At 38.2% G+C, this 20,274-nt stretch overlaps 1 protein-coding gene across 1 annotated transcript; it reads left to right on the plus strand.

Moving 5' to 3' along the window:
* On the plus strand, positions 1 to 19,230 carry LOC140155684 (ankyrin repeat domain-containing protein 42-like). The gene is made up of 14 exons (XM_072178612.1): positions 1 to 26; positions 2,369 to 2,520; positions 2,802 to 2,909; positions 3,620 to 3,739; positions 5,477 to 5,612; positions 6,602 to 6,769; positions 7,545 to 7,577; positions 8,832 to 8,957; positions 9,542 to 9,598; positions 10,259 to 10,354; positions 14,885 to 15,043; positions 16,345 to 16,471; positions 17,629 to 17,764; positions 18,299 to 19,230. The coding sequence occupies exons 1-14, from the start codon at positions 20 to 22 to the stop codon at positions 18,428 to 18,430; spliced, it is 1,557 nt and encodes a 518-aa protein (XP_072034713.1). The 5' UTR covers positions 1 to 19; the 3' UTR covers positions 18,431 to 19,230.
* Positions 19,231 to 20,274: the final 1,044 nt, after the last annotated feature.

Genomic DNA, 20,274 nt, shown 5'->3' on the forward strand with positions numbered 1-20,274 from the left:
GGAGCGGGAGAAGCTAGTCATGCCAGGTAAAATTAATTTTGTTTTAATTACGATTCTGTTGTCGATTTTAACAAAAACTGTATTACGTATTGAGGAATTTTATAGTGCAAAATTTGATACCAGTAGAAACTGATCTTGCATTCCTCTTTCTGATAAATTAAACCATAGCGTCCGTTGCTATGATGACAGGTGCTTGCTAGCCCTAGAACTCTGGCCATAGTATCCGTTTTTACTTCCACTAGGGCCAGAGGCACTTACATTGAAAAATTTGTTGGAGATGCTTGAACGATCCAGTACAAAAAATCAATGCTTGATCGAACCAATACAAATGTGTGTCAGGTCACTAATTAACATGATAAAACCCACTTGAGAACACACAATCGCCAGTCATTTCTAAAGATGCATTTATACTCAATCGCTTTTGCAGAAATCTGAATCGCACGCATGATCAGTGTACTAAATCGCCGTCGTATTTGCCTGTTGAGCATGCGCATGAATCGCTGTTTTTCAAAAGCGACACGTAGGCCTATATTGACACCCTCTGTCGGTCAACGTTCTCTAGAATTGCACACATAACTTGTGCAGTTAACGACAAGGATTCAGTCTGATGATGAGCAACCCATGGGTATAAACACAGCTTTACACAATGACTAATTTACATAGGCACAAAGGACCGTGTTCATGTACCGTTACTCAGCCAAACATGGCAGAGTAGGTCCCGGATGACGGTACATGTTCCTATCTCCTCAACGTTATACCTTTCCAACAAGGAAAGAGATACGAAAAGCGAACGTCTAGTGCTTGCTGCAGTGCAGAATTTGGCAACCTGAGCTGAGGCTATGTATCAATCATGGTAATGATGGTAAATTGCTGTAAATCTTTACTTCCATGATGTTGACAAGGCTTACGCCACACAGGACGACACAGTATGGCAGCAGAATTAACAATGCTTATGAACTACGTACGAAGCATATCATATATTGGCTCATAAGGCTAATGAAAGTCAATGTTATGTTTAGCGTAACATTTTTTTCAAACCACAATGAGGCAACTTTTTCATTATTTATTATTCATTATTTTGCAACGTTTCATTAATTACAAAATAGCAGCCACTTCATCAACACTTGTCGTCGCACTATATACCCTCCAATATTCTATTAAAACAACTCTAATCAACAGTAGGCCTTTTTTGAAGGCATATGAACCAACAAATTTGTATTAAAAATATTTTTCCAGGTATTTATACCAGCTTTCTACCAGTTAAAAGGCCATAAATTGTTAAATGACTGTCCCCATTATTGGTCCGAAACCAGCCCTCCTTGGGGTAATGGCCAATTATAGTTCAATTTGATAACAGAATCTTGTTTTTAGTTCTTTTTTATGTTGGAATAGGTTGATTTATCATTGGCATTTGTGCTTGTGTCCCCACTGGAAACTAATTGTGTACAAAATACAAAATAATGAACTGTTTTGGGATTTTGGCATCACAAACGTGGCCAGAAAATCCAAACGCGGGCGGGTGACGCTAAACATAACATTGACTTTCATTTAATAGCCTAATCATAAACTATTATTATGTAAAGGTGTTTCTTTACTTTAGGGCGTTTTATTCTTACATGTTATAGCTGCCTTGTGGAAGTACAGTGTTATAACCCTAACCCTAACCCCCTTAAGTAAACGATGATATACTTTATATTAATTTAATATTATACTACGTATGTACTACCTTTCAGCATTATAACCAAAGCCAAGGTACTTGCACCTCCTTCACAAAATACCACTTCCTACCGTTCGTCACATGAAGATGAGACTTGTTATTGTACAAAACGTATTTGGTTTATGTGTGTACATGTCACATACATTAAACTTGAATTTTGAGCACATTTGAAGGTGTAAAATAACCAGAAAAAAATCCAATGCGAAAGTTGTCTCAGTCAGAAATAGCACGGGTTGAAATTGCATTTTTTGCGGTGAAATGCAAGAAAATCATGCAGGGAGTCTTTGTAAAACAAATCTAAAATTTTCTGAAGTCGCTTTCAACTTGTTGAAAATCAGAATAAATATTGTAATACCTTACCTTTTATAAATCATTATAGACAGTGGATCATATACATGACTTAGATTGTAGACTCCCTCATCTCTGTTCATTACTCCTTGCCCCTTCCTCCTGATCTGAATCGACTCTCTTATCAATTATGCTCCCCTTTCACTTTTTTATGTCTCTCTAAGATTTTTAACTTCCCCAATTGATATTTTTTTATTTGCCCTGGCTATTGACTGTAGATAGTATAAATAGCTGAGTTTTTCAGTAAACTGAAAACATGATAGACATGATAGACTATTTTGAATTTTCTTTTCTTGAGAACAGGTCAGCGTTTACTGAGTGTACATGATGCTGTACGTAGTGGGGATGTGTTGGAGTTGGAATCTATGATCAAACGAGGAGCAAGCATCAATGAAGTGGATGCACGCGATAAATTTACCCCCCTCCATTGGGCTTGTCATTGTGGGGCACTAGAGGTAAATATTGAAATATGAAGGGAGAAGTTTGATAAGTCCTGTTGCGCTTTTCTGACTAACCCAAAAATTGGAAAATCTAGGGTCTTGATTTAAATTTTTTTTTACATTTGAATTTTCATATTTTAATAATTTTTGGTATGAAAATGTTTTTCCTGCTTGTAATATGTATTGCATATTAATCTGATATATTCCAAAATATATTAGTCTCAGTGATAAATATTCCGACGTTGACTTTGGAGCTATAAAATGTTTTCAATGTTGTTTTCATTCATTTTCGTTAGTGTTTACATTGGTTATTATGGCATGGAGCTGACCCAACTGTTGTCACACCTCAAGGATGGACAGCAACTCATATTGCAGCTATCAGAGGACAAGATGCATGTATACAAGTAAGCACAGGATATTGATTTGGTACTATGCCATATCATAAATGACTCGGATGGTCAAAATAGTCAATGATTAGTGGAATTACCAAATCTCTACTACCTTCATGGGTAAAGTGTGTAAAAATTAAAAGCACTTTTTTTGATAATTGGAAATGAAAGTAAGAAAAGAAAAGAAATTACCAAAGGTGTAGAAACTGATCTCTCCCTATTCCACCACAAAACAATATAGAGCAAACAAAAACAAGTAAAGACAGCTAGTGTGTCAAAATGTGATTTCTGATGCCAATTTTTGCCCGACTTTCATGGAAAATCGGAAAATGGTTTTAGATTAAAAATGTAATGGCAAGTGGATATACTGGCAGGCAAGTTATAAAACACAGCAACTGGTCGCAGGTCCAAGCTGAAACAGTGGACCAGTTGATAAAAATATCCTGATTTAACCATAAAACAGGTGTATATTCAAATGGTGACATTGCATGCATACCATTTGCAGTGTATGGTCAGTGGGTTTAAATGAAGAAGTATTAAAATATGTGAGAAAATAATATGTTATTAAAAAAAATCTATCAAAAATGTGTAGGCCTAATTAACATGAAAACTGCAATTAGCAATTTTGCTAATTGCAGTAATAAATTATTTTTTCTGATTAATCAATCAAATAGTCATCTGTAACTGATATTGTTGTTATTCTATCCCTTTGGTGCATTATATAGGCATTAGCAGCCAGTGGTGTCAGTATGAATGGTAGAGATCAACGTGGCAACACCCCAGCACATCTTGCAGCTTCACATGGCAACTCTTACACATTGGGCTCTATTCTCAGAGCTGGAACTGTGAGTATTTGTGACCTGTTCTGTCAAAATCTGATGGAACTGGGTACCTACATGTTACTGGTTACAGAGTTTCTGCCTTCCTCAAACAAAAGCACAGAACTTGTGTCCTGTACCAATTAGGCCGTATAAAATTAATGTTTTGGTTATCGTCCAGAGGATTTTCATGAATTGATGAGGGAGGGAGGTGTTTTTTTTGTTGTTTTTTTCAATGTAAAATTAGCATTGTCAGTAGTTTTCGGTCTTCTCCAACAGTGCTCGAGGAAACGATGAGGCCCTTTTTTTTTTTTTTTTTTTTCAAATGTGAGATTCTGAGGATAAACCCCTAGAGTACCACAAAAAGACTTGGAAGTGATGCTTGTTCTCTAATAAACTTATTTATATGTATGAAGATTTCATAAATCATTCCAAAGTCTTAAAAAAATTGAAAAATCTAAAAAAAAAAAAAATCTGACAAATCCCAGAAATTGAGGAGGGAGGGGACGAGAACCAAATTATTAATTTTACACGGCCTTATAGTCAATGGTGCAAACCTATGTGCCCAGCTCCAACAAAACCCAGAACAAGTTGCCAGACATGTTTTTGAGTTGTAGACCTTTAAAGATTGTATTCCCATAAAAAACAACAAATTTTGGAATTCTTAATTTTGTAGTATTTGACTGTGGACTAAGTGGATTTTAAAATCCTTGAAAGTACGTATTAAAAAGAGGTTTGTTTGATCAATTATATATAAACAGTTTAACTATGATAATCCCTATTCAATCTTGTGTAAGAAGGAAGCTAATTGGCCCATTATTTAGAATAGCAATTTGTCAAAAATATCAAGCTATCATTTACAAAATTATCCCTATCTTGAAAAGTATTGATGCTATTATATAATTTTGGTATCATTTTAAAGCTTATTGTCTTGTGCTAACATTTTTATGCAAATTATGAAATGTCAAAAATGCGACTTGTTCCTGGTTTTGTCAGAGCGGGTTACATATATGAATGGACTGGATTGAGGGTAAAAGACAATTTATTCTTTGATTCAGAGCCAAACAAGAACTGCAGAATGTCGGTGCCCAGTTCCATCTGATTTTGTAAGAAGTGGTCACTTTTTTTTCTGGCAAAGTGTTGAGGAGGGGAAAGGAGTTTTAAGTTGGCCAGTTATTACATTAGATTATTCCAGTTGCAATCCATAGGCCCTCTATGGAAGACACAACCTTATTCTCCCACACAGGGAGTATGAATTTGAAATGGGGCTACCTGAATGGGTGACTCCATTTGAAATCTACAATCCTTGTGTGGAAACTTAAGGTCATGTCTTTTGACAGACTGCCGAATCTGGATAAATTTGTCTCTTTCTTAAATTCATGTTACGCATGAATTCGCTTAAAATTAGCAAACAGGAGATCGATCACATGGCAGTGATGGCACTGCATGGTTAACTGACTCTGCATGGGCGCTCTTTCCCTCATATCAAGCATTGTATGTGATTTATTTTATCAATATTGGGATTCGGTTCCTGAAATATCAATTTTTATGTTGCTGACAAAATTGAACACTCTATTTGGCTGCAGAGCTCTGTATTTAGCTGTATCACAAAATAAATCATGTAGTGAAGACTGCTTTTACTTGGTCACATCAAAATGGTTACTTTGAAGAAAATGTGACTTCAGCAGCTTTTAAAGATGACTTGAACAGCCTTTAAACAAGCCTCGAATTTTATCATATTTATTTTTGCTATCTACTTAAAAGGATATACACGCCAAGAATTTGAATGGTTGGACTCCAGTACATGTGGCTTCATACCATGGTAGAGTAGGTTGCCTTCAATTGCTGGTCAAATGGGGAGCAAGGACTGATGAGACAGATAAAAGTGGCAATGTACCAGGTATGTCATAATGATGTTATAATGTCAAAGGCCAACAAGTCCAAAAGCAGTTTGTAAAAAAATAAATCTGATTGATTGATTGATTGCAAAGGGTATCAAGTTACCTGTATACTAGCCCCAAACCTACATAAGGGTATTGTGTGTCACACGACGATTCTTTCACTATGGACAGTTATGCAAGATATCAAATTCTCGATCATGAGAGCCAACTTGGGTACGCTCTACGTACTTACGTACTGTGCAAAAGCACATGCTTACAGCGCGATTGTGTTGTTCCACGAAATGTACCCCTAGACGCTACAGTATGCAGAAGGTACATCCTCTCATGATCAAGAATTAAATATTTTGCCTATAGTAAAGGTAGTATATTGACAGTGGTCATATGCAGTAGGCCTCTGCACTGCTAGCTGGTGTGATCGGCTGGCTGTAGTATAAGAGAGATCAGTCTTGAACAAGTCTACCTGTATACATGAATAGTAAAGTAAACACTAACCATTGAACTGGTTTGTTTCAGATGACTGCACACATAGCTGATCACTTTGAATTAAATTTCAAATTAAATCAGAGCTTTTGTACTGGTTCACCTTAATTGTGTCAACTAGGACCTAGACTCGCTGCAAGTTTTTCTGTTTAGGAACTGTGTAATAATTTATATATATGAACCCAACAGAGGGTAAAATTGGGGTGTTTTTTTTTTGGGGGGGGGAAGCCTAAATGGGGAGGGCCAAACAAGTTTTGGCAAGACGACAGGGAAGGTGGCAAGCAGTTTTCATAATTATTGCACAGCCCCCAAGTCAGATGTGATATTGGTTTGTTATTGAAATCATATGTGAAACCAATGTTTATGATGATTGATGCTTTTGGTTAAATAGGCAAGTTGCCTTCATTCTCTAATTGTCAACTTGATAAAAATAATCATGTCCAGAGAATCTCCAGATAATTGAATAGAGCTCTAGTAACTAATCTATAAAACCTGTTACCATTTCCAGCTCACCTATCTGCTATGGAAGGTCATCTCATCTGTCTTAAATTCCTGGTTAGTCATGGAGCGAGTCTGATGGATACACTAGGTGCCAGGAATGACAATGGAGAAACACCCAAGACATTAGCTACACAATTCTACAAGCAAAACTGTGTAGATTATATCAATGCTGTTGGTAGGTAGTCTGTAATTACTTGTATGATGGAAATAGTCTTGACAATAGGAGCTGTTGTAAAATGATGGATTTGGATGTGATCCATCACCACCACTGCATCTTCCACCAGAAATGATGTTATTATATGATTGCCACAACAATTTATGGAATTTGCGGCACGTTTGTGGTGGCGCGAAAGTTAAACTCTCAGTGGTGCATGGACGTACATTTAGCGTGTCATATACTACCATGCTTAGCACTTGCGGTTAAATTGGATTGATAAACAACTAAAACAAGTATGATTGACAGTGTGTTTTAGAGACCAAAGTCCTGGGGTAAAGTTCTGCTTAAAATCCAATGTAGGGCTTTCGCAATAAAAAAACTGGTAGATTCCAAAATCAGAATTGTTTAGTATTGAAGTGAGCCATTATAATTATGCAAGATATGGTGCATTCGATAATCTTTATTGTCACTTATCATCTAATCAAAGTATTCTATACTTTGATCTAATTATATAAACTCTTTATGACCATTTTACTATTGAACACTTTAATAATTTTAACATGTTTAATAAACATCAGTATAATTTTGAGTTCAACGGAATGCGTTCATCATGTTTAAATAATAATAACATATTTTGTATCAAAATTCGACTATGGCATAGTCTAGGTATGCCTCTGCTTACATGTATGTATACACCCTTCCACATACAAACTAAGAAGCAAGCACATCATCTTTTGGTACCATGTCAGATATGTTTAATGTTGCTACTCTTTCTTTTTTGCACTTGCTACAGAGTGGGAAAGAGATCATCCTGAAGACCAAGAAAGTGAGTCGGTATATATTTTGTTAATACAAAATGCACACAATACTGAAACTGTAATTTACAGCTATTATAGATTAAAGACATGTTAAGTTATCAGTCATTCTCAAGCATGATGTCAAAGGCTGTATGGTGCTGTGCTGAGATCTTCATTACAATTGGACTTGCAGAAAAATTTAATTTTCTTCTTGCTAAAAAAAGACATAGGCCTACTCATTTCATTCATATTTTATTTTGTTCACTGTAACTTCTTTCAAATAAAACTTCAAATTCTCTGACAATGTATCTAGTGATATGCCTACTGTCTCAGGCTGAGAAGAAAGGTGCTTGTTCGCATTTTGAGAGCATGCACAGTGTAAACACGGAACTGTGGTTCTGATTGGCTGATTCAATCGCCTGACAATCATAGCAACAGACCGATAATCTTATTGCCGACTTACGCATCAAGGTATCGGTCGGTGCAGCGCGGTGCTCTTTAACTTTAAGGGAACACAATGCTGGCGTATGCCACTCATTAACAGAGCGCTCGCGTCAATCAGAGCAAAAGACTGTCATGTCATACTTCTGGAAGCTATAGTACACACCGACATCGCCTGGCTAATAATTACTTGGTACAGCAGAGATACTAAAATCAATACCGGGATCGATACACGTGAATGTGCTATGCACGATTTGATATTCAGAGGATAAATGTTTGGATACCAGGGAAGAAAATGATGAATATGTCCCGTAATTTTTTTATTCTAAAGAAGCCATATTTATTTCCTTGCACTTGAATATATGTGTTGAACGGATATGATAGTCGTTAGCTTGCGTCTTGAAAAAGAACCGTGCGTCTTGAACTCAAAAACTGACAAAAATTCTGATTTTATATGTGCGAACTATAGCGCAGTGTAGGACACTCGTGGAGGCAGTCTAAAAGCGGATGACCTAATGGTGCATATCATGCTCACTCACACACAGAGAGTCAGTCACCGGGCTATTGTCAATAGCCTTAGTCGGATGTCCCTAACCCATTATGCATCTCAAAACTATTAAACAGGTAGGAACGAAATGGCCATGCGTGGCTGTGGATTCAACCTACCATGGCGATTTCTGCCATGAAGATATCGGGGCGATGACACTGTGTAGTAGTAGGGCTTCATTTTAAAGAAGACTACTGACCACAGTCATGTCATTATCTAGCTGCTAAGATAACGAATTCAATATTGTTACTTATTACAAGTACTTGGTTTACATGTCACATATTGTTTTCCATAGATCTAGCATTTCCAGCACACATAGCATCTGCATCAGGGGACCTGAGCCATCTGAGGATGCTAATAGAACAAGGTGTTGTCAACATCAATGAGAGGGATGACAAAGGTTCCACTCCTGCACACAAAGGTAATGTGAATTGAACTAAGGACCTTTATTAATTCTATGGATCTGATAACGTGAGCACCCTCAGTAATGCTGTAGAAAAATTATGTTTTATGTAGCCAATTAAATTAGTGAAATATAACCTTACCATATTTGTTCATTTGGTAGCCCAATTGGGCAATTTTGACTGCCTTATAGTATGTATGAGGAGTCTATGAGGTGTATTAAATAATTTAGATTAGCACATTTTGATCCCACCATTTATGAGTTTTAAATATTTGCAGGGCTTGAAAAAATGTTAATTTCCCAGGAATCGAGCCAAATTTCCCCCAATTTATAGCATGTTTTTATATACAAAAAAAAACAATTTCCTCCAAATACCAGAATTTCCTCCAAACACCAACATTTCCTGGGAATGAGCTTCCCAAATTTCCCACTTTTTGGAGCCATTTGTCTGGTGGTTTTTAAAGTGATATTTGCATTTGTTGTTTTGTCTTACATTTGACCTACTCGTTTGAAGGATGGAGTATTCATCTTTTTAACTTCTTTGTGACTTAGATCCTGAATATCATAAATACTTAATTGGATTAATTTTGTGTCTCTTCTAGCTGCTGGAAATGGTAATTTAGATTGTCTGCAATGGCTGGTAGAAATGGGAGCAAATAGTAAGTATTGATTACTTGATTGATTGCTTGATTGATAGTCTGATTGATTGGATTGATTCACTAATGATTGATTCATTCAAGTAAAATGCATTATGACCAGAGCTCTGACTGTGAAACTTGGCTGGTAATGTGTGTTTCCATCATGCTGAATGCTACAGAGCCTATATGATATGGTGCATTGTATCACATATCTGACATGGGAACAATCAACATGTGTGCTACATGATCAGCATTGCGTAAAGTAGGCTGTCCCGGCTGTCAATCACAACATACCTGACCCGGTTGTGTTCCAATTGACCCGGTACGTAACATGATGGTAGCTTGCATAGCATTACCATCTGCTAGGGTCACTGTATACTCCAATATTTCTTTCTCTGTGTTACTTTGTGTTACTTCAACTTTTAGAATGAATATTTTCAACAGTTCTCTCAACAAAATTGAGACTTACCGGTACTTTAATATTTCATCACCACATCTGCAGGACTTCATCAGAATTGTGACAGCAGTAAAGCTGCCACTGTTCACACTAATTTAGAAATAAGATTGATTATTACTCATTTGCATTGTGTATTTGATTTGGCCAAACTTGTAGCTAAATAGTATTGTTCGCTTTACTTTATGGTTAAATTAAATTCTTTGTTTTCCCTTGTTTATTTTCAGTCCATATTGCCAACTCTGCAGGAGAAACTCCTCTTGATGTCGCTAATCGATTTGCTCAATTAGCTTGTGTCAAGCTGCTCAAAGCGGACGAATCAGGTAAGGCTTGTATAGTGTTCAAAATACTCAGGGGAGGGGTGAGCTAATCGATTTGCTTAATTAGCCTGTGTCAAGCTGCTCAAAGCGGACAAATCAGGTAAGGCTTGTATAGTGTTCAAAATACTCCAGGGGAGGGGTGAGCTAATCGATTTGCTCAATTAGTTTGTGTCAAGCTGCTCAAAGCGGACAAATCAGGTAAGGCTTGTATAGTGTTCAAAATACTCAGGGGAGGGGTGAGCTAATCGATTTGCTCAATTAGTTTGTGTCAAGCTGCTCAAAGCGGACAAATCAGGTAAGGCTTGTATAGTGTTCAAAATACTCCAGGGGAGGGGGTGAGCTAATCGATTTGCTCAATTAGTTTGTGTCAAGCTGCTCAAAGCGGACAAATCAGGTAAGGCTTTTAGAGTGTTCAAAATACTCCAGGGGAGGGGGTGAGCTAATCGATTTGCTCAATTAGTTTGTGTCAAGCTGCTCAAAGCGGACAAATCAGGTAAGGCTTGTATAGTGTTCAAAATACTCAGGGGAGGGATGAGCTAATCGATTTGCTCAATTAGTTTGTGTCAAGCTGCTCAAAGCGGACAAATCAGGTAAGGCTTGTATAGTGTTCAAAATACTCCAGGGGAGGGGGTGAGCTAATCGATTTGCTCAATTAGTTTGTGTCAAGCTGCTCAAAGCGGACAAATCAGGTAAGGCTTTTAGAGTGTTCAAAATACTCCAGGGGAGGGGGTGAGCTAATCGATTTGCTCAATTAGCTTGTGTCAAGCTGCTCAAAGCGGACAAATCAGGTAAGGCTTTTAGAGTGTTCAAAATACTCCAGGGGAGGGGGGAGCTAATCGATTTGCTCAATTAGCCTGTGTCAAGCTGCTCAAAGCGGACGAATCAGGTAAGGCTTGTATAGTGTTCAAAATACTCCAGGGGAGGGGGAGCTAATCGATTTGCTCAATTAGCTTGTGTCAAGCTGCTCAAAGCAGATGAATCAGGTAAGGCTTGTATAGTGTTCAAAATACTCCAGGGAGGGGGAGCTAATCGATTTGCTCAATTAGCTTGTGTCAAGCTGCTCAAAGCGGACGAATCAGGTAAGGCTTGGATAGTGTTCAAAATACTCCAGGGGAAGGGGTGAGCTAATCCATTTGCTCAATTAGCTTGTGTCAAGCTGCTCAAAGTGGACAAATCAGGTAAGGCTTGTATAGTGTTCAAAATACTCAGGGGAGGGGTGAGCTAATCGATTTGCTTAATTAGCCTGTGTCAAGCTGCTCAAAGCGGACAAATCAGGTAAGGCTTTTAGAGTGTTCAAAATACTCAGGGGAGGGGTGAGCTAATCGATTTGCTCAATTAGTTTGTGTCAAGCTGCTCAAAGCGGACAAATCAGGTAAGGCTTGTATAGTGTTCAAAATACTCAGGGGAGGGGTGAGCTAATCGATTTGCTCAATTAGTTTGTGTCAAGCTGCTCAAAGCGGACAAATCAGGTAAGGCTTGTATAGTGTTCAAAATACTCGGGGGAGGGGTGAGCTAATCGATTTGCTCAATTAGTTTGTGTCAAGCTGCTCAAAGCGGACAAATCAGGTAAGGCTTTTAGAGTGTTCAAAATACTCCAGGGGAGGGGTGAGCTAATCGATTTGCTCAATTAGTTTGTGTCAAGCTGCTCAAAGCGGACAAATCAGGTAAGGCTTGTATAGTGTTCAAAATACTCAGGGGAGGGATGAGCTAATCGATTTGCTCAATTAGTTTGTGTCAAGCTGCTCAAAGCGGACAAATCAGGTAAGGCTTGTATAGTGTTCAAAATACTCCAGGGGAGGGGGTGAGCTAATCGATTTGCTCAATTAGTTTGTGTCAAGCTGCTCAAAGCGGACAAATCAGGTAAGGCTTTTAGAGTGTTCAAAATACTCCAGGGGAGGGGGTGAGCTAATCGATTTGCTCAATTAGCCTGTGTCAAGCTGCTCAAAGCGGACAAATCAGGTAAGGCTTTTAGAGTGTTCAAAATACTCCAGGGGAGGGGGAGCTAATCGATTTGCTCAATTAGCCTGTGTCAAGCTGCTCAAAGCGGACGAATCAGGTAAGGCTTGTATAGTGTTCAAAATACTCCAGGGGAGGGGGGAGCTAATCGATTTGCTCAATTAGCTTGTGTCAAGCTGCTCAAAGCAGATGAATCAGGTAAGGCTTGTATAGTGTTCAAAATACTCCAGGGGAGGGGGGAGCTAATCGATTTGCTCAATTAGCTTGTGTCAAGCTGCTCAAAGCGGACGAATCAGGTAAGGCTTGGATAGTGTTCAAAATCCTCCGGGGGAAGGGGTGAGCTAATCCATTTGCTCAATTAGCTTGTGTCAAGCTGCTCAAAGTGGACAAATCAGGTAAGGCTTGTATAGTGTTCAAAATACTCCAGGGGAGGGGTGAGCTAATCGATTTGCTTAATTAGTTTGTGTCAAGCTGCTCAAAGCGGACAAATCAGGTAAGGCTTTTAGAGTGTTCAAAATACTCAGGGGAGGGGTGAGCTAATCGATTTGCTCAATTAGTTTGTGTCAAGCTGCTCAAAGCGGACAAATCAGGTAAGGCTTGTATAGTGTTCAAAATACTCCAGGGGAGGGGGTGAGCTAATCGATTTGCTCAATTAGTTTGTGTCAAGCTGCTCAAAGCGGACAAATCAGGTAAGGCTTGTATAGTGTTCAAAATACTCCAGGGGAGGGGTGAGCTAATCGATTTGCTCAATTAGTTTGTGTCAAGCTGCTCAAAGCGGACAAATCAGGTAAGGCTTTTAGAGTGTTCAAAATACTCCAGGGGAGGGGTGAGCTAATCGATTTGCTCAATTAGTTTGTGTCAAGCTGCTCAAAGCGGACAAATCAGGTAAGGCTTGTATAGTGTTCAAAATACTCAGGGGAGGGGTGAGCTAATCGATTTGCTTAATTAGCCTGTGTCAAGCTGCTCAAAGCGGACAAATCAGGTAAGGCTTGTATAGTGTTCAAAATACTCCAGGGAGGGTGAGCTAATCGATTTGCTCAATTAGTTTGTGTCAAGCTGCTCAAAGCGGACAAATCAGGTAAGGCTTGTATAGTGTTCAAAATACTCAGGGGAGGGGTGAGCTAATCGATTTGCTCAATTAGTTTGTGTCAAGCTGCTCAAAGCGGACAAATCAGGTAAGGCTTGTATAGTGTTCAAAATACTCCAGGGAGGGGTGAGCTAATCGATTTGCTCAATTAGTTTGTGTCAAGCTGCTCAAAGCGGACAAATCAGGTAAGGCTTTTAGAGTGTTCAAAATACTCCAGGGGAGGGGTGAGCTAATCGATTTGCTCAATTAGCCTGTGTCAAGCTGCTCAAAGCAGACAAATCAGGTAAGGCTTTTAGAGTGTTCAAAATACTCAGGGGAGGGGGGAGCTAATCGATTTGCTTAATTAGTTTGTGTCAAGCGGCTCAAAGCGGACAAATCAGGTAAGGCTTTTATAGTGTTCAAAATACTCCAGGGGAGGGGTGAGCTAATCGATTTGCTCAATTAGTTTGTGTCAAGCTGCTCAAAGCGGACAAATCAGGTAAGGCTTGTATAGTGTTCCAGATACTCCAGGAACTTTCATAATCCTTCAGATAATTGTTAACTTGGGGGGGGGCAACTTTTAAGGGAAAATTTGACCAAAATGAGCTAAAACATACAATCTTAAAAATCTTAAATATCAGGCAGCCAGCATCCCACAGAGGAGGGCGTAAGAGGGGAAAGACAAGGGAGCAGCTTTTCCTCTTGCCCCCTTGGCTATGCCACTGTTGATATTCAGTGGCTGGTGCAATATTACATGCCAATCTGGTTGGTAGCAAATTAGCCTGCTCATGAGAAGTCTTCAGGCAAGTTCCTGTCAGGCTGGTAATGTTTATTGGTTAATTGCCAACTAGTGTTTAAACAGGTACACGTACCCATGCATTGGTTCCAATAATGTTGCACTTTACACACTTCTAAATAAGATGAAATGCCAGATAGAACATTGGTTGCTAAACTAAAATTTCAAATTCTTTTTAAGCATAGTCCTCACGTAATACATGTGTGACATCAAGCGAATATGATGCGACCACATTTAAAATAATATGGGCTGGACTATAGTACCTGATGTGTTCGAGCTTCTGATTTACAAGATGAGATAAGCTTTCAATAACATTCGTGACTTGAAAAGGGAAATAGAGTACTTTGGCAAAAAAAACCGGGCCTGACCGACTCAGATTTTGCATTTGGGAGAATTTATTTTAAATTTTGCTAAAATCGTGTAAAATCCGCCATTTTGTGGCGAAAGTTGATTGATTTTGACGGAATTTTTTGCAAAATGTTTTTGCAAATATCATCAAATTATTTTGGTAAGATTTTTAAGCTTGCAGTGATGTTTTAAGGTAATTTCAACCTCCAGAAAAAAAATCCAGACTGACCCTACTTCTGTTAACCTGTAAGACAGGATTTCTTTCTTTGTCGCCATAGCTAAATTTGCTAATCTCTGCACGGTACTCCTCATAACATATGCAGACACATCTTAAAATTCAGACCATGTTTTGATATCATTATTTCAGATTCTGACATGGAAAGTGCTGCAGATTATGCAAGTGGTGACGTAGATAATGCAGGTAACTTTGAGGATCGTGAAGATCGCATTGCACGTCTGACAGCTGATCACGGCGTGGAAGGGGAGGCTCTACCACTGACTGGTAAACAGAAGGAACAATCTAGAGGTATGTATGTATGTACAGGGTAACAGGAATGATAACAATAAAGGACAACTCAACTTTCTTGAAATTTAACATTTTCATGTGGATTTATCCAGTACCATTACTTGTATGAGGACAGATAGGGTGTAGACAGGGGATTGATTACACCATATCCCACAATGCAAATTGATTTGGTCCTTGACCCGATCGACAACCTCATCCCCCATTTTTCTTCTATCAAAACTAAGATTTTGGTATCAGAAGAGAGCTCATATTTTTACCACAGAAAAAATTAATGCCTGAGATATATTTTGTTTCGATGGTGTGAACAAAAATGTGATGAATTGTGGTTACCACACCAGAAGTGTATGTATACTATCCTATGGGGCATTGTAATGCATGTTTTTGCTTCTCATATCAAATCCGCAGGAGCAATACACTCAAAATTTGCAAACACATAGTTTAATGGTAGGCCTCATTGTAAGTTAGAAAACAGAACATAGAGAAATTGGACCATTCCATGTCAATCTTCAGGTGCAGGTTTTGTTAACATTATGCAGAAAATGTGCAATGTCACACTGCATGATGGGATCATCTAGGATTTAAATCTCTTGCAATATGACAGGTATAATGTGTTACAACTGGACAGTCCAATAAAATTGATGTTTAAAACCAGATTTCCTAATTGGTATCATATTGAGCATATTATCACAGGCTATATCAAAATTAGTGTTACCCGTTAGTTGTGATATTTATTGAAAAGTCTGCTTATTCTGAGTGCAACATTGGATCTTCTTTAAATGACTGGAAAGTAGTATACAAATACCATATGGTTAAAGGGAAAATAGGGCAAACTATATTTCCTGAGGTAGGCCTACTGTCTACGAGCTTTACTGGCTACGGGCTTATCACCATGAACCTGGAGGGAAAATAGTTTGCCCTATTTCCCTGATATAAACCATGTAGAATTTGTTTTATTACACCGAACTTAGGCTATGGAAATGAGATTATCATGTAGATCAGGAAAACTATCGCACAATGAAGTAATAGGTTCTGTCATTTGCGATTGACCATAAAGTGGGATGATATGCTCATGAATATTTATGAGGTGTAATAATTTATATAGCATTAATCTATACAAATTAGGTAGACCTTGTATAGGCAGTGTTGTTCATAATCACTGGAAACTGTTGGGTGTTTGATACAGCCTATAGGTTATGATGTGAACACAATTTTTACTCCTATCTTTACAACCTTTTGCAGTCAAACTATATAGAAACTTTGTGTATATCATTTGGTGTTGCTCTCCTTATTGAAATCCTCAGGCAGGGCAATCAAGAGAGTAGAGGAGCTAGAACGCCTTCTGCGTGTTGCTAAGCAAAACTATCGTCAACTTGGTGGTCGTCTAGAAGAAGACAGAGAAGAGATGCATCATGAGAGAGAAAGTGACAGGTGAGAATAGTATACATACATGTACACAATACCATGCATATTCACAGCTCTAAGTGACAGGTGAGAATAGTATACATATGTGTACACAATACCATGCTTGTTCACAGATCTAAGTGCCTTATGAACCAGTACGCAAGACACAAATTAAACCAAACAAAAAGTACAAGAAAGAAAAGAAAATGTAAGGTTGTTTTCTTTAATATGAGATAGCAGTGACAGCAAATGATGCAGAAATAACCAAGTTATGAAAATAAAACTGATGAAAGGTACAAATTTAAAAGTTGCATACATCATGCATATCATGAATTTTTATTTCCCATCAATATGGCCAACATTTAGGGATTCAATCATGTTTCACCGTTGTTCATCACCGTTTAACAACGATGCGGCCGCGTCGTCTGCGTGGTTTACTTCGCGAGGGCAGCTTAAGCGAAGTAAACCACGCAGACGCGCCGGACGCGTGAAACATGATTGAATCCCTTTCAACAACGAACAGAAGCTAAAGATTTCACGAGGAATGTCAGTTAATCATTGCCACTCATCTTTACAAAAACATCGATGATTTCTCTGTTGATATCAGCAATAAAACTATGGCCTACAGAATAAAACGGCAATGTTTAGCCGCTACCTAAAATCAACTTCCAAGCTTGCACACGCACAAAAGTTCCGGACATGACGAATTTTACGGCGCTCTCGCGAACGCGTAGTCTCGCTGCGTTCGGCGATACGCTTACAGTAAAAGTGTGGATTCATTATGGATTAACAACGGTTGGCTCCTGTACAAAGGTATAGGAGGAGTTGTTGAATTACCATAGCAAGCCCATTGTCGCGATACTCTCCATGATTGAACATGTTGGAAAAGGTTATTGTCATGTGCATAAACCAATAGGGGGTGCAAATTTTGAATCTGTACTTTGTTTCGGTTTGAGTTTCATAACTTTGTTATTTCTGCATCATTTGCCATCACTGATTATTACAAACTAAAGAAAACATTTTTGCGGTCAATGATTTTTGAAATTATCCCTCAATAAAGCCATTTATGAGCTATTACCTTATTTATTGTACTGATTGTGCATTACTCCAATCAAATGACAAGAATCCTCTCAGGTGTTATATAACTAGTAATAGATAACTTTAACATTATTAATTCTTTTTAGGTTAATCAAAGAATTGGAATCTCAGCTGGAATATGAGCGTCTGCGCCGTGAGAAGCTTGAATCTCAATTAGATGAGTGTCGTCGAGAAATACAACATCTTAACACTCAGTTAGAGAGGTCATCCTATCTACCTGTGGTAAGTTATACGAGTTACTTCCCGTACTGAAAAAAAAGAGTATGGTGTAACAAATTGTGGAAACAAGTAAAACACATAGGGGGACACAGTGTATACTTTAAATATGTGATGCGATCAAGCAAAATCAGCCAGAACTTGAAAATATTAAATTTTCAGTTTCTTATAGGAGAGTAAAAAACATTTACAAAGTTACATTTTGCAGAAAACCCCATTGAAATTGAACAGCCAGTTTCAAAGATATGAGCAACTAAAGAGTTTCAGCAGGAAACAAATGGAAATACTTCCTTTATTTGGCTATATCTCAAAATCAACATTTCCGAGTTCCGACTGATTTCAGGTATCTTGATATTTTGTTTCCTTGATTGCGAGGGGGAAAACCGAAACTTGTTTTGTGTGAACAAACAAGGAAAATATTGCACTGAACCCATTTTCAGTATATTTCAACGATTCTTAAACACAAAAATTATTTGTTTGTCAGTTGACAAATTTCCACACTGACCAAAATGTTTTATATCTCTGTTTAACCAATCACAGCCAGAAGAAGAGATTAAACCAAAGAAGAAGACCAAGAAGAAGTCAAGACCAGGGTCAGCAGGAGGAGCAGGAGGGGTCATTGTGAGGCGCTCTGTTACCAAGACAACACCTAAAACTTTAGACCTCTTTTGATTATGTCCAGTCATACAAATGGCATGGACATTAGACATTGTCGATCTATCCTCCATGTAAAGCAGACACAAGATTAGCCTATTGTCAAGACTTTATTAGCCCAAAATATCATTTAGAAAAATGGGGCACCGGATTCGCGTAAATCCCACAGCCCTCTCTCGCAACTAATCAAACATGGAGATAACCACGCCGTGCCTGAGTATCAAGGACAGGCGGATTTAGACCAGCACCCAATTCTGATCAGCTTTTGCCCCAGGAAAAATGGCGACAATTGATACAGTCAAAACTCTGGTAATTTTACACCTTCAAATGTGCTCAAAATTGACACACATGCACCAAAATAAGTTTTGTTTAAGTCTTATCTTCAATTGAGGAATGGTAGGGAGTGATATTTTGTTCATAATTTTGGTTTCTGTGTGCCCTCAACGGATCCATGCTGTGTGTCTCAGACCTGCATGCATGTGTGCAGAGAAGTCAGTGGAAATGGTAGTGACGGAGGTGTGAGTACCTTGGGCAAAGACTTCATAAGCTGTATACTAGGCTAACTCTGTGAAGGCTTTAAGGTAATACCACATTTGCTTAAGTGTATTAGATGATGCAATAACATATAGGCCTATTTCCTACACAACAGTGGCATACTGTCCAGGGGCAAGTTGGTCACCCTCTAGGTCAAAGTGTTGTGGACTTGTCAAAATATAGGACCAAATGCATCTTGAATATGGGCAAATTCAAGTGAAAATTTGCAAACTTTTGCACAACTAAACCCACTATCAGTGATCAGAAAGTAAAAAAAAAAAAAACTGGATCAACACTGCTGTTTTCTTCCTTTTTCCCCAATTTTTTCATATGAAAAAAAAGTCCTTTTGTTGACTTCAATTTGAAGTTATTCCTACTATGTTTTTAAACACTTTGGCTGGGATCACTAATAGGTCCTTTCACATGTGTTTGTCACAGTTAAGTCATTTTCGGAAAATGTTTGCAGGCCAACTTTGCCCTTGTTGGAAATTTTGCCTGGTAAAAACACTATTGAACACTTCACTGCAGATAGGACCAGCAAACCTTGTTCTCATATACAATTTAAATGCATTAGTTAGAGACTATGAATGATGTAAGATTTATTGTTATGTTGATTATCTACTATCATGTCATAGAGGATAGAGCAGGTCCTATTAGCCACTTGCAGTTCGCCATTATGCACTATGTGCGGGGAGAGCCTCGAACTGGCAGCATACATGAATGGGAATTGAACCAGTCATATAACATTCTGTGTAAGGTTACGTAATTCTTCCTTTCATGTATGCTGCCAGTTCGAGGCTCTCCCGCATATAGTGCATAATGGATGAACTGCAAGTGGCGTAATACAGACTGCCAAAGAATTAAGGTACCAGTTATGAAGAGCTTATTTCCAAACCATGTTAAGTCCACAAACACATATTTCTGATTTACCTGTATGATATTACAATGGGCTGTGATGCTATAGGTATTATAATTTCAGTTGGATGCACCATTACAAAGCAAATTCAGTGGATGGATGCACAGTAACAATACTGTGTGAGGTCTTTGGTTCCCAAATGAGAACAATAGTCTGCATATTGTTATGCAGCATTGTTATGGTAAATAATGGCTTGTTGAGGGTTCAACTCATTGTTGCTAATGTCAAACTTGTCAAAGTAATTGTGATTGTATCACACAAGTAAATGAGAAACATGTGGTTGTGGACTTAACACAGTTTGGAAATAAGCTCTTCATATCCTAAACAGAGACAAATATGTCAAAATTAAAACCAGCCGCTATTACCTGTACCTTTTAGCTACGATTTATATGATAATTAAAGAAACGGTGAT

The sequence above is a fragment of the Amphiura filiformis genome, chromosome 6, assembly GCF_039555335.1.
Source record: "Amphiura filiformis chromosome 6, Afil_fr2py, whole genome shotgun sequence".
In the NCBI taxonomy this organism is placed as follows: domain Eukaryota; kingdom Metazoa; phylum Echinodermata; class Ophiuroidea; order Amphilepidida; family Amphiuridae; genus Amphiura; species Amphiura filiformis.